Genomic DNA, 14,692 nt, shown 5'->3' on the forward strand with positions numbered 1-14,692 from the left:
GGAAATATCTGTAACTAAGAGTGGAAGAAAATGATTCTTTTTTTTTTTCTTTTTATTTGATATTGAAATTAACATGGTTATTATCAGAGTTCCATCAAAGAATGATTCAAAAATCAGAATTTACAGTAAAGTTTATTTTATGGTTGGTCTCTGAATAGTGGAAGTTTTACCAAATGAGAAAGTGGGATGCACTGGACTGTTATCAGCAAATAATTTCCCAAACTGTGGGCCGCGGCCCACAGTTTGGGAAATTATGAAAACAAATTGAAAATGTTTTAAGACTAAGTGTGACATGTCAAATGTGTATGTAAGATGCTAAAAATGTAATATTTGCATTTGATTTTTGCAATATTCGCTGTGTATGTTTTGTATTGAATATAAATACAATAAATATTATAATGACATGTCTGTATTACGATTTTTTTTTTTTTTTCGATGAGGGCCGTGAAATATTTTAATTTTTGCAAAGAGGGCTTTACATCCATAAGTTTAGGAAGCACTGTAGTAGCGCATTGCTGCCCAACCAGCTATAAGGCTGAAGGGAACAGACACTGACATCCAAAAGTGAGTAACATGAGCAAGAACATCCCCCCCCCCCCCTTGTCGGCAGTGACAAAATCTATCCTATTCCCTCAGCCATACGGCTGGTGGGGTTAGCTACCATACTAGGGAGATGATTATGAGCAAGGTGGTTTCTCGTTGTCTTCCTTGCCGTAAGTATATTTATGACTAGCCATGTGTGTGTTCACGGGACGACCGGTTTGCCTGTTTTGAGGGATGAAAAACCCGAGTTACCGAGAGAAAAAAAAACCTACTTTCGTATGACACTGGCTAACTCAGGTTTAATCGAAAAGAGACTAGATAAAGGTTCCTCAAGTCATAGACGGAATCGAATCCAGGTCTTTCCGACCAAAGGGCTTCGTCTATACTGACTGAGCTACCGGAGGCTCCGGAATCTATAGTTGGTGATCAGTTATTAGTTGAAAAGCTTCGAGGTAACGTAGTAGTTGAGTGTTAATGATTTTCTCCCTTACTGTAGAAAGAATTGAAGTGAGAGAAATAAGATGTAAATATTTTTTTTCTTTTCTTAGATTGGGGTTGAATATGGGCTAATTTTCGACGCTTCAGAACTGATAATATTGGAAAAGGAGAAAATAAAAAGGCGACGAACAGGAATCAGCTTTGAAGTAATAACCTCCACAAACTTCTAGGAGAAATAATCTCCAGGGCTAAAGAAGTTCTACCTGAGTGGCTCATGTACTTTATATATAATACTATAAGCTTTAAGGGGAGAGAGAGAGAGAGAGAGAGAGAGAGAGAGAGAGAGAGAGAGAGAGAGAGAGAGAGCATGATAAATACCTTCGCCATCTCCTGGTCCTAAATCCTAAGAGGTACATACTACTCCCTGAAACTGTGAATTCTGAAGTCGATTTTTCTGTGTGGTTAGATCGAGTTTATGAAAAGGGGAACTCTATCTGCTAAAGATCGACTAACTCGGAAACAGGATGAAGAAAAAAAAAAAAGGCTTAAAAGTTTCCTCTGGTTGGCTACCAGGATGGAACACATAGCGACCTTTCTTCTGGTGGTCTAGCATTATGGAACCAAAAACGTTGCCACAAGGCTCCACCAACCAATCAATGAGCAAATAAATAAATAAAAGAATAATGAAATAAAATCGAAATAAAATAGTATACTAAAGATTACATTATATTTATAATATTTATAAAATTTTATCGTGTAATATTTTGCAATACGTACTTTGGGTGGACTAAGATAATTTAGCAGCCTTCCTCTAGAGGCCAAACATAAACCTTCTTTCAAGGCATTTCAGATATTCATTAAGCTGGATAGTTTCCTCGCAATGGGCGGTAAACATCATTTGCTTCCTGGAGGCACAAACATCCATGGTGGGATTCGAACCCACAGCCTTGAGTGGAGAACGAATCCACCATATTGTATTATATATTTAATACAAGAATAGTGGCACGTTGTTTCTACTTTTTAAAATCATTGCCGAACCAAAAACCATCGTATAAGTGATGGCTTTAATTGAACAGCCAGCGAACCGAACACAACTGAACCTTTTTATTCATAAGTCAGCTTGCCTAAAATATTACAAGATTATATTTCAAGGACTAGATGAGAGCGATCTGGAGCTTTGGGTTAAGATTCTAATATCAAATTAGATTATACAGTTGGGTGGCTAATAAGTTAGCTATCCAACAGAGTGACCAAGTGTCCCTTATTTAGACTAGTGCACTGAGTGATTTAGTCAATCCTAACTGAGGATTGCTTATCGAACTTTTACTCCAGAATATTGCGACTGAACAGTTTAGATTCACTTCGGTAATACTTCGATGAATGCTAGAATTAAACAATAAACTAATCCTACATAATGCAAAGGAAGCATAGGATTCATCCAATTTTTATTTTAACTTCTTAACGCAAAGGCAAGCATAAATTCTATTTCCGTGATTAAAATGTAATCGATATTTATTGTTTTCCTATTGAGTATTATTTTTCCTTAATGATATACGGACTTTTTTTTTTTCCCTTGAAAGGTACCTGATGTCATGAATTTCAATGTCAGTTCCTCCACCCTATCCAAAAGTTCTTCCTTCAGCACTTCTAGTACTTGTCCTGAAAACGACAAAAGCGACCAATCACCTTATCAGTGGGTTCTTAACAACCTCGAAAACAATGAAGTATGGCAAAAAGAGCTTATTATTGGAAACAGGATTGGCTTTTATCGACTTCACAAGGATCTTGGACGTGGTAACTTTTCCAAGGTTAGATCAGCTGTTCACTGCCTCCTTAAAGGTAAGTTTTGAAGAAAGAATGTCGTGGGCAAATGTCCGCGAATTCAACTACTTTTTTTTTTTTTTTTTTTTTTTTTTTTAACAGATGATTCCGAAGATGGATATCCTTGTCAATTTTCTGATATCCTGTTTCAAGCTTTGGATTTATTCAACTTCATTGGAGAAAAAGTTTGCTAGAAATGCATTCTTGGATGCTATAGAATTTAGAATTATAACAGCAACAAAGAAAATTAAAAGTTAGCTGATGTGCATTTAAATTAAATTCAGTTTTTCGATGATGGAAGTTTGCATTGCGGAGTGTGCGCACACGTCTTTGTAATCTAAACATATGCCTATTATGCATGCATGTATGTCTATGCGCGTATGTGTTTACAAGAATAATTCCCCTTCTAAAATGTTATGGGCAAAAACCTTTCCTGCGTTGTTATTTTTTCCTTGTTTGAAAGTGAAAGCGAGGTTATCCATTGTTGGTATTGTTTATTAAGTAATACATGTTTAATGCACTGCACGAACACTAGCAATTCACGTGTCGCATGCCTGTCGGAAGCAATTATTTAGCGCGCCATTACATTGAAAAGGAATTTGTCCAGTATAGTTGCGAGAAAGAGTTGGGGATTAAGGTTACGCCTACACGGGCGTCGTAATGGCAGTCGAATTCGTCTCGAATTGCGACAATAGAGAAGACAAAATACAACAAATGTAATGTTGTGACGGAGTTTCATCTTTGAAAGTACCGTCTAGAGATTTTGTATGAGATTAGCTTGTTTCATACTTCCGCATTTTTACGTTAACTGTCTGGATGGCAATTACTTTGCATTTATTGTGACACTTTATTTAGACTGAAACCAGTTGACATTTTATGTTTTGACTGAGTTCTCTTGACAGGAATACGATTCGCAGAACTTGAATGCCAGTCTTATTTATAGAATGTGCATAATTATTCAAGTGTTGAATTTAAATTTTACTTTTTGGACATACGATGTGCATTACTATGAAATTTAATCTTATCAAAAGTAAATAAACATCCATTAGCATTTAAAATAAGCTAAGCTTTCGTTAAAAGGGATCTGTTAATATTAATCTTAACTTTTTTGGGGAAGGAAGTTGTTTAATATTAATATAACTGTTAGTATTAACAGTTCAGAATGAAAGAACTAAAACGAAATGCGTATTCTTATGCGTATCAAGTAAAAATTAGGAATGATGAATATTTTCTTAAATGTTTATGAAAAACATTTCTGAACACACACACACACACACACACACACACACACACACACACACACACACACAAATTCTGGATTTAATGCTATCCAATATGTAACGGTATGTTAATGGTCAATTAATTTACTCTTTTATAGAAAAGGTGGCAGTGAAAGTGATCGACAAATCCAAGCTCCAGGCCAAAAGCAAAAAGATGCTGAGCAGAGAGATCAGTAGCATGGAAAATCTGAATCATCCAAACATCATTCGTCTTTTCGAGGTGGTGGAAATCCCTTCGAAAATTTATTTGGTTATGGAATACGCTGAAGGTGGCGAATTGTTTTACCGGATATCTAACGGTGGAAGACTTCCTGAGAGTGAAGCCAAGAACATCTTTGCCCAGATAACATCAGCACTTGTCCACATGGTGAGTAATTAAAGCGTTTTTGCACTTTAGACAAATAGGGATGCCTTTGATTAGGGAAAACAGATCGGTTCTGGATGTTACAAGGTCACATTTTTTTTTTACATACTACAGTAAATATGAAATAAAAAAAATAAAAAGTAATCACTGCACATGGGAGGCGGGAATGTGTACTTGTGAACAGTCTCTACTCTCAAAGCCGGTTTTAGGTTTAAAATACTTTGATTTAACAGTTTAGTATCCTAGTAGCTTATTTAATTATTATTAATAAACGTACTTAGTCATTATTTAACAAACTTTGTTTTGACATCATTCTAAAAAGAGTTCAAAATAACAACTAAAAATTTGGCTGGCGGTTCTTAAAGCAAAACTACATTTAGTAGGAATATTTAGATTGGGATTGTTTAAAAAAACATTACAATAAAAAAATTCTTACGCCTCAAAAAGTACCTGATGATAAATATCTTTTTCGACTCGAAAGTTGTAATGTTCATCGGCATCCAGAAAGAGGCTGCTTTCGACTCGGACTCAAGAGCGAATCCGAGCCGCTACTTAGACATTTTGCGGTCCACAAAAAAAAAAAAAAGAAAAAAAAGAAAAAGATTACTTATTATAAAATCTATAAAATTTTGATTCCGTGGAGTTCTAGCACAACACTTGCATCATATGAAATAATTCAATTTGAAATAAAGTATTATTTCAATAAACCTGATGTGCGGATACTTCACGAAATATGGACAAAAAGTATTGTTTTTTATTGTCTACGTTGTGAAAATTGATAAGGCAACATATATTAATTGTCACTGAATGCGATGTGTAATTTTCATCCCATCTTTCTTCCTTTTCTGCAGTATATGAATACTCCAAAGAGCTTAGACTTCCATCATAATTAAATATTAAAGACGTATACTTGAGTAGTTCTTGACCTATTTCTTTTGATTTCATGAATGAGACAAACAATGAATCATTCGTTTTGATAACTATTTTTGATGATAAGGGCAAGTAAAGTTCATACATATCTTGGGCTAATGCCCTTACGACAAGTACTTTTGGAATCACGATGTACTTATCCGAGCTATTTCGCTAATAACTATTTTCAACCATCTCATATGTGTGGTAATTTGTGAATTGAAATATGTTGTAAGTTTAATAATAATAATAATAATAAATACCCTGTTGGACTCAGCACTCAAAGAAGGTTTATCTCAAAGAAACGTGTTAGGATTGGGGGGCGGGAGTCGTTTGATAAAACGAAAAATAAAATTTATTAAAAGAGAAAGAATGTTTGATTGATTGTTTTTTTTTTTTAATAAAAAAAGAGGTTCAGAACACAGTGTGTGTGTGTGTGTGTGTGTGTGTGTGTGTGTGTGTGTGTGTGTGTGTGTGTGTGTGTGTGTGTGTGTGTGTGTGTGTGTGTGTGTGTGTGTGTGTGTGTGTGTGTCCTGGATTGAAATTTCATTAAATTTCACCTTAGCCAGTGCGGAGTCATTGCAAATATACAGTTGCGAGCACGCATTTAATTCTTTGATTTCTGGAAATACTTAAGATTAAAACGAAGAAGACTAAAATTTCTCCAAAGTTTTCTTAAGATTCAAAAATATCGAAATTTCAATAGAATCTGTGACAGTTAGAGCTCAGACATAACTTGCGTACGGATAATAATAATAATAATAAATACAATCGAATGGGTGCCTGCCCATTTGCGAAACAAGCACGAACAAAAGCGGTGTGAATTGATCTTTGAAAGATCCACAGTTCCCTAGGGACAGGGGAACTGTGGATCTTTCATTTGGTGATTCCAAGTAATTGGACAAACCACATCCTCCGTACTATAAGGTTTGCCGACATCTATAACAATCGAGTAAATTGTTATAGAACAAAACACAACTCCTGGAATAAAACTTCAATGAAAATCAATTGTTCGTTCTTCACGATTGATTGGCATTTCTTGAGCGGAAGAAGGATGTGATGGTACATTAAATCTGTTTCCTTGTTTGCATAAAAAAAAAAAAATGATTCACCGAACGGTCCTGATTCGATTACTCTACTAACCTATAAGTTATTCAAAGCACATTCAGTGACGTGCTATCTACGATCACGTGGTTTACCGTCACACTGTCAGTGTCAAGGGACGAGGTCGCTGAACTTCCTACTCGATACGAATTGCGTGCCTACGAAGAAATGGACACATACAGTGATTACGGGGACGTAGACTTCAGTCCCACGAAACACAGAACCAGTCACACCCTTGTCTTTAAGGAGAGACAGATTGGCGTAGTTCCACCTTGCGTTAGCGGTAACTCGTCAATAGTTTTGCAAGCAATGGTGGAGAGGGGGGGGGGACTTACGTCTCTGTTACATAGGACACGTGTTAGAAAGGGAAACAACCACGTGAAGGGGATGGTTTAGCACGGAGGTCGTTGACTTGGATATACAGGTGTGTATAAACAACATAGGCCTTGTAAAAGATTGCCTGCGTTGTGTCTTTAGTTTGTGGGACATTAAGAAGCAGATAACGGCAAAGGGAAAAGGAGGAGGTGTCATTAGTCTCGGCTGCCATGGTGACAGTTATTTTCCGTTGTCAGGCGTATCCCTTAATTAGTATTGTTGTGTGGATATGAAGTGGGATGAAAGTATGTTGGTTTGTCGCGTGCTAACACACAATCGGACTTACTAAAGTGCACAAAGGTCGTCGAAGAAATCTTTTAAAAGTGACATTGATTGTCTTGGAAGAGCGGTTGTAGTCTTATCTACAAGTTACAGAACATGTCCTGAAGGGACGTCACGCAGCTTACTGGTTTAGTAGACTTCTAGAGTAGTAAGACGGCAAGGAGATACTAAAGATAAGATTTGTTCCGCACCGTTCCACTACACCGATTTTGACTAGATGTGCTTAATTTGCTACGTCAATTATGAGACCCCTAAGTACACTTTATTAGGTGATTGAACTTGCCATTACAACAGTTCTCATAACGGAGCTCAAAGCCAGCATCTCACAGCACCCCAATATTCCAAGTCATTAAATAAATGGAACTATAGAAATAGTCAGCCTGATGTTCAAAGATAACAAATAAAGAAATTATTTGAGATAATTACAAAAATGTGCGTTTCCAAATAGCCTATAGCGACTATTTATTAGCAATGCAGTTGAACAGATAGAAGGCTTGTGTATAATTATGCAGATAATGTTGTGTTTGATGCATTTTGCAGTTAAAATGTTTCACATCAGTCAAATTTTTCTGGCCCTCCGCCACCCCATCCCTCAGCCGGTTCCTTAGTTAATAAATCTATGGTGCAATTGAGCAGGTCTCGTTCTCTGCCTGTCTGGTCTGTCTCCCGGAAGAAACGTCAAAATCCACATCTCAGAAAAAGATGATCGCTTTAGAACAATCACGATATCCATGTAGTTAGTGCTAGTTATTATTATGAATACGAAATGTCGGCATTTGATTGTCGTATTTTTGTCACTGCGTAACAGAAATGTATTCAATTGCCAATGGTGAAAGATGGAGACCAGCTATCTACCATTTTTCAAAAAATTAAAACTAAAAATGTTAGATGTCGTTTAGAATTACTGCCGGAACAACTAAGGCTATGAGATTAGTGTATTGTTTATTAAAAATGTTTGCTTCCTGGGACGAAATATCTGAGTTTTGGATGGAAAAATCCTGCCACTTATGTATAAGGCAAGCCACCTCACATTGAACTGAAAATCCCCGATAAAGGATCTTCACATTATAGGCAGAATTCGTATCCATGCCTTTCTAACGAAAGGGCATATTCAATACCGACTGAACTAATCCTGCAATAAAAAAAATAAAAATAAAAAGTGCCACCTCACCTTGAAGAATTTCTTTTGTCGTATAAACTACATGCTGAGGAGCTCTGAGCTATTTAATTTAGCATATGTAATAGAAAAAGACCGATTATAGGAATTTTTTCTAGTCCTTTATTCAGCCCGGTTACCAAGTTACTGAATCTTTGATACAGGCGAGTAACCTGAAACCCGAATTTTTGACTCAAGAAAATGAGCCACTGAACGCTCACTTTCCAGACAATAATTTAGTGTCTGGGTTAGGAGATCACGAGATGGTGTTAACTGTCTGCTGTACTCTCGGTACCAGCTGCCTGTGAAATCACTGCGAGTCTTGGCCCAGCTACTTCCTTTGGAGAGTAAAAATGCATTAGAAGATTTTAAAAAATTTTAAAATAGTGGAAAAGGCGAAATCTTTAGAAGGCCAAAAGTAACTTGGAAACTTCCATTAGGCAGTAGCCTAATGGAAGTTTCTACTACTATATACTATACAGAATTCAACAACAACAACAACAAAAGAACTAAATAAATAAAAATAACGATAAAATGTTTCATTCCTTCATACTTAACCAAACTTTGCTTTTGCCATAAAAATCCACTTCACAACAAAAGATGCTGCAAAAAAAAAAAGCTTGAAGAAACCACTACAACCTTCCTTGATATTTCCAGAGTACTTGATTAGATCTAGCATAGAGGCCTGCTGAGAAAATGGGCATCTCGTGATTTACTTTCCTCCCTTTGTAATCAAATCAATCACCTATTTTCCTTTCTGGTCCTTCAGTTCGAGAACTACCAATACAAGAGAATCCCATGGCTTATTTCTATCGTCTATTCTCTTTCTACCATAAATTAGTGACTCTCTCTCTCTCTCTTTTACACACACAAACCTTAAATCTTATCCATATTTTTACGACTTGAAAGATCCCTTTCACATCCCCTTGCTCTTTGATAATACTCGGAATGCTAGTCAAGTTCAAATCTCTCTCTCTCTCTCTCTCTCTCTCTCATTCTCTCTTCTTGGACTGATATTTACCGCTAGTATTTTTTCTTTAAACAATCAAGCACATCATGGTAGCCTTTTTTGTTGTACTGTAGTCTTTAGAGGACACTATTTCCTAAAAGTCTACAACCACTAACTGTTCAAAAAAGCTTATCAACTGGCTTCTTTTCTCTTAACTCCTGCCTACACATACGACATTCACAGAACATCAGACTAGACATGTTCATTTCGTTTTCCTGGATGCAATGATGTTGCTGACCATTTGTTGCGGAACTTCTTATTGGAATTGAAGCCTATTTCCATCCGAACGAGAGGAACGTTAACTCCCATAATGTCGAATATGGCAGAGTCACACGTGGGATCATAGTCTAATCTACTTTACACTTGTCAAAGGTCATTGCGGTACAGCCTCACTAGGATAAATGTAATATCGCATAATTTTGCAATGTAGAAGACACGGAAATTTAATTAATTCACCGCATGGCTTCATAAACACCTTAGTCGAATGTCCTTGGTTATTCAAGGACCTGTAATATGCTTTATTATTGCCTGAGTAGGTATCGAAACATATCAGAACACTTGGGCTACATGACACGAAGTCATTTAGATATTATACCATACGGACTTGGCTTCGAATCCCATCTAGGACGCAAAGAACATCTACAGGAGCTTTTGCCTAATAGTGGGTCATCCCATTTCTTACGAAGATGGTAGTGGGGTCAGTAGGTTCCTTCCACTCCAAACACTCGAGTTTTTTTTTTTTTCCTTCCACAAAACGAACCAACCAACCAGAAGAATACATGCTGTTTACAGACATAATTCACTGACCTTTGTATACATTTAAATGCTTCGTATATAATTCAAAATAACTCAGTCTATGTGTGTTTTTTGGAAGAATGAAATCAACTTGTTATCCATTACACAGCCCTTGATCGCATTCCTTGTTAAATTGATTGAATACTCAGTTTCTTTCAAGTGCATATTTTAGGATATTTTAGTGCGACGTTAAAATGCAATATTGACTTGGACGACAACGGAAATTTATTTTGGCGTTGTTTTTCATTTTCAAGATGCCTTTTGTTATTCGCATTTTAACGTATAGGCTCACTGGAGGTGGGGTGGGGGGTCTGGAGCAGTTGCAAATAAATAAATAAATAAATAAATAATAAAATAAAACGTGCGTAAATGCTTAATTTATGCTCTGAAACTGATACGATTAATCTGAATGAAGCTCTTCATGATTTTTACAATGGAAATATGGAAAAGGGCTAATGTAAAGAATGTAATAAAGTAATAACAGTATGCAAATTACTATTCTTTTGTTAAATATACAATTGTCTACATGATTTTTTAATGGATACATAGTAATATATTCTTATATTATGTTTTTATTTGCAATGAATTTTATTTCAGATGAGCCATCCTTAAAACAATGACAAAGGTACGATTTGTACTTCCAAACATCTCCAAAAAGTTTTCGAATCAGGACTAAGAAGTAGCTCTTAATTTTTCGTTGAGCATTTGCAATAAAATGCAATCATATTAAATACATCTATAACTTACACACTTTCAAATGAATAAATTTCGTGTTTTTTTTCCCCAGTCTTCAGTTTATCCACGTATAAGTTCAACAATCATTGCTGATTTTATATACGTTTTTATTTTAAATAGAAAATGTTGATTTTCTCCTTTCATAGTTTGTTTCGTTAGATTACAAAGATCGAGGTTCGAATCCCGGAATCTAAGATGCGAAAACCGTTGTTGAGTTAGCGGAACTTTTTCCCCCCCGAAATACCGGGTTATCATTTCCGTCACCAGAGAAATTCTGTCAGAGGTCATACTTATTTATTTTTTTTCAAATTTGGTATCAGACAATTAAGTATAATAAAGGAATGGAAGAAATTTCAGCAATCCTACGCTTCCCGTAATGTGCGTTTTTCCAGGAAGTAAACAAAATCCTGGGTTTATGTGCGAACTGCATCCAGCTATTAACTCAGGCTTCTTCACGAGTGCCATAAAATCAATGAGGAATTGAGCAGAGACATTATAGTCGCGTGTGTCAGCAAATGTCTATCCTAAAATCGACTTATGTTTACAACATTTTGTAAAAGTGAGTCGTTAAAATACAACAGCATCGAACGTCCGCCGAGGTCATTGACACCTCGTGAACACCCCGGAAATAATGTAGCTTTGAACCTCACCTTGATTAAAAGCTACTTTATCTCCATTTGGACGTTGCGTGACAAAGAGAAGGATTTTGATGATCCGATGTTTTCAAGCGATGATTAATGGAGAGTGGTCGTAACAACTGTACTGGACGTGGGCAGCTGACTATCGCAAAACATTATTCGTAGTTTACGGCCGCTTCACAATCCCCCTAATGAGCGTTCTTTCGAGGTTTGCATAAACCCGAAAGATTAGTTTCCCATAAGTAGGGAAAATATTCTTTAATGGCCCAACAGAAAACGACCAAAGCCTTCCTTGGCTACTAATATTCACCAGTAGTCTGATGCAGAATTTCGTTTGTTTATTTCTCTCTCTCTCTCTCTCTCTCTCTCTCTCTCTCTCTCTCTCTCTCTCTCTCTCTCTCTCTCTCTCTCAATCAATCAATATGTCAACGTTTAGATAATTCAGACCAAACATAGAACTGTTTCAAACTACTTCAGGATTACAATAATTTCCTCACCAGACATTAATATAGGATATTAACGTTAAAAGATATTATTACGACACATATAAAATGTTTAAAATGATAAATAAAAATTATAAATGTTTAAAAGTAACTTGTTTAGTTTGTGAGTATTATTATGAGAAAAATCCTTAGCCTATCCATGGTGAGTCTTCGTAGCTCAGTCAATATAGACGAAGCCATTTGGGCGGAAAGACCTGGCTTCGCTTCCTCTCAGTGACGTGAGGAACTTTTATCTGGTCTCTTTCGACTAAAGGTAAGTTAGCCGATCTCATATGGAGGTAGGAGGAACTATGGTTTTTCGTTACCAGCTCGAACCTTTTTTTCTTTTGTTGCAGGCGTAGCATCACGGAAGTTACTACAAGTCTTTGCAATCGTTGAATTATATTTTCTACAATGCACCCTTTACTGGTTTAAAACTCTGTCCAAGCGTTCCCAATGTGTTAAAATATCCCTGTAAGTCAACTTATTAATGTATATAAATGTTGTATTTTAATTTTGTCTTAATGTAGTTTTAACAAACTAAGTGCGGTATAAGTTAAAAACATTGTTTTATCTTTAATAATAATTTTATATAAAACAACCTTTGATAATACAACCATTAATGTATGGCCATTATTACAGGGAAATCAAATAAGCAAGGCAGATCTCTTGACCTTCAGTGTCTAATTTGGTTGTACGTCTACTTTGTCTCATCTTTTTCCAATTTACCTAATTGGCCCTTTTTTGTAGTAAAAAAAAAAAAAAATCGAAATTTGGCTGGATTAAATGCCAAACCGTTTTTCTTCTTTATTTTTTTTTACAGCTAAAACTCTACAAAAATTCTCAAACTTAAAAACAGTTTAAGAGAAAAAGAAAACAGTTCATTGGAAATCGTCTATCTCAGTGTGTAGATTTAGTGTTTCATACATGAAAAAAAAAACGAACTCTTATTCATTGTATTAAATCAAAACAGCACTAGTCTAAAATCCTCAACTTGATAACAGATTTTCGGATTTATTTAATGTAAATTTTTCCCATAACGTGCTAGGGATCGTCAGGGATTTGTACTGTTGTTTATCATCTCAACATTTTATCTGCGGGCTCATAAATGTTGAGAAGAGAAATGCTTCTTGGGATTCGTAATGTTACTTGGTGTGTGTGTGTGTGCGTTTAATATATTTTTTCTTTTTTTCTACAGCTCACTTTTGCGTTCATTGATATACGGATGTATGAATTTTTTTTTTTTTTTTTAAATCGTGAAGCAACTAGCGCTGCTTTTGCAGTTTGATAGAATTCGCACCGACAAAGATACGGAAGAAAAAAAAAATCGGCATTTTTGACAGGAAATTATAGACGTAATTTAGCGGTTATCCCTAAGAGATAGTGAACAGATTACCAATAATTTTTATTTGGTGAGTGGTAATTGTATGGAAATGGAGATCATTTTGATTCAATCGGGAAGTAGTTGAACATACTGCGACATCCTTTTTTTTTTTTTTTTTCATCGAGGACAAAGAAGTGTACTTTTATTATATACATATTGGCCATACGTGAGGTTGTCAGGTTGTCAGAATGGATACAAGTATTTAATTGTGTTTTTTAGCATCCCTTAAAAGTTCTATCGACATGCATACTTGTCTTGTATTTGAACTTAGTCGCCAAGCTTATTCCCCCCACCCCCACCCCAACACACACATTTTAGCAAATAAATAGCATCGGAGTTTGACCATACCAAAGCACTAAGTGATTGCTTCAAATGAACTTCGATTGAGGATGTGGCCTCTAATAATTTATTTCTCTTGTTGCCGCTGTACAATCTGTTGCTGTTAATGTTGCATTATGTTTTTATTATTGTTTTATTTTATTTTATTTATTTTTTATTGTTTATTAGTTTTTTTAATATTTTATTGTTATTTTTTTAATATTATTATTATTTTATTATTGTTTTATTGTTTTATTTTTATTTCAACGAGCTTCAGAATATTTTTGGACAATACAGTTGATATAAAGAGACGTTTTAAAAAGAAATGAAATAAAAATTCTGTATAATATAATGATTTTACTATTTGTCAAACCATTTCATTGTTGCATCGATCAGTTCTTAGAATTTAGCCTATCTGATAATTCGCGCATGCGCTATTCTCTCAAAACAAGTCGATTCCAGTTATTATTCAGTATAGTTGAATGTTATACGAATTATTATATTCATATTGTTCTGACCAGTATTTAAGTTATACTAATTTTGCATTGCTCATGCACGTTTACAAAGTTAACTTTGCGTGTGCCATCTTTTGGTCATGTTTCAATATTGTGAAACGGGAGTGGGCAAATGGAAATAAGAGAAAGAAAGAAAGATAGGATCAAAGTGTGAGTGTATACATCCTCAGTGCTCAAATATAAACTTCCTAGTAAGAAGCTTCCTACTGTTTTTATTAAGACGACACTATGATGTGTTCACCTTTCATGACAACTTTCTTTGGTATGATCACTCATAATATAAGAAATATAAGAAAGTCCTTTTTCAAAACATCTCAGAATTTCTTAGGAAATTTCGACTGCTGATTTTTTTCCCTGTAGATATCTATCTAAATTAAATATAAATTAAAATCAATTTATTTATTTAATTAATTAAAATATTAATTAACTATAAATTAAAAATTAAATGAACGAATTCAGAAGGATAGAGCTCGATTTGGGCTACAGAACCATAAGCAGTAGATCATGTAGTGTAGAAGGTGGATAGTGTACAACAATAGCCTAC

At 35.3% G+C, this 14,692-nt stretch overlaps 1 protein-coding gene across 3 annotated transcripts in view; it reads left to right on the forward strand.

The window, feature by feature from the left end:
• The window catches only part of LOC150108535 (serine/threonine-protein kinase NIM1-like), a 123,944-nt gene that overhangs the window by 86,629 nt on the left and 22,623 nt on the right, over nt 1-14,692 (forward strand). For all 3 annotated transcript variants that reach the window (XM_090415964.1, XM_090415965.1, XM_090415963.1), the window contains exons 3-4: nt 2,562-2,820; nt 4,181-4,449. In XM_090415964.1, the coding sequence (XP_090272090.1) occupies nt 2,574-2,820; nt 4,181-4,449 (516 nt within the window). In that variant the 5' untranslated portion in view covers nt 2,562-2,573. The remainder of the gene's footprint in view (nt 1-2,561; nt 2,821-4,180; nt 4,450-14,692) is intronic.

The sequence above is a fragment of the Typopeltis vanoorti genome, chromosome 3 (genome assembly GCF_054136105.1).
Source record: "Typopeltis vanoorti isolate ZY-2024b chromosome 3, IOZ_Tvanoo_1.0, whole genome shotgun sequence".
NCBI lineage: Eukaryota > Metazoa > Arthropoda > Arachnida > Uropygi > Thelyphonidae > Typopeltis > Typopeltis vanoorti.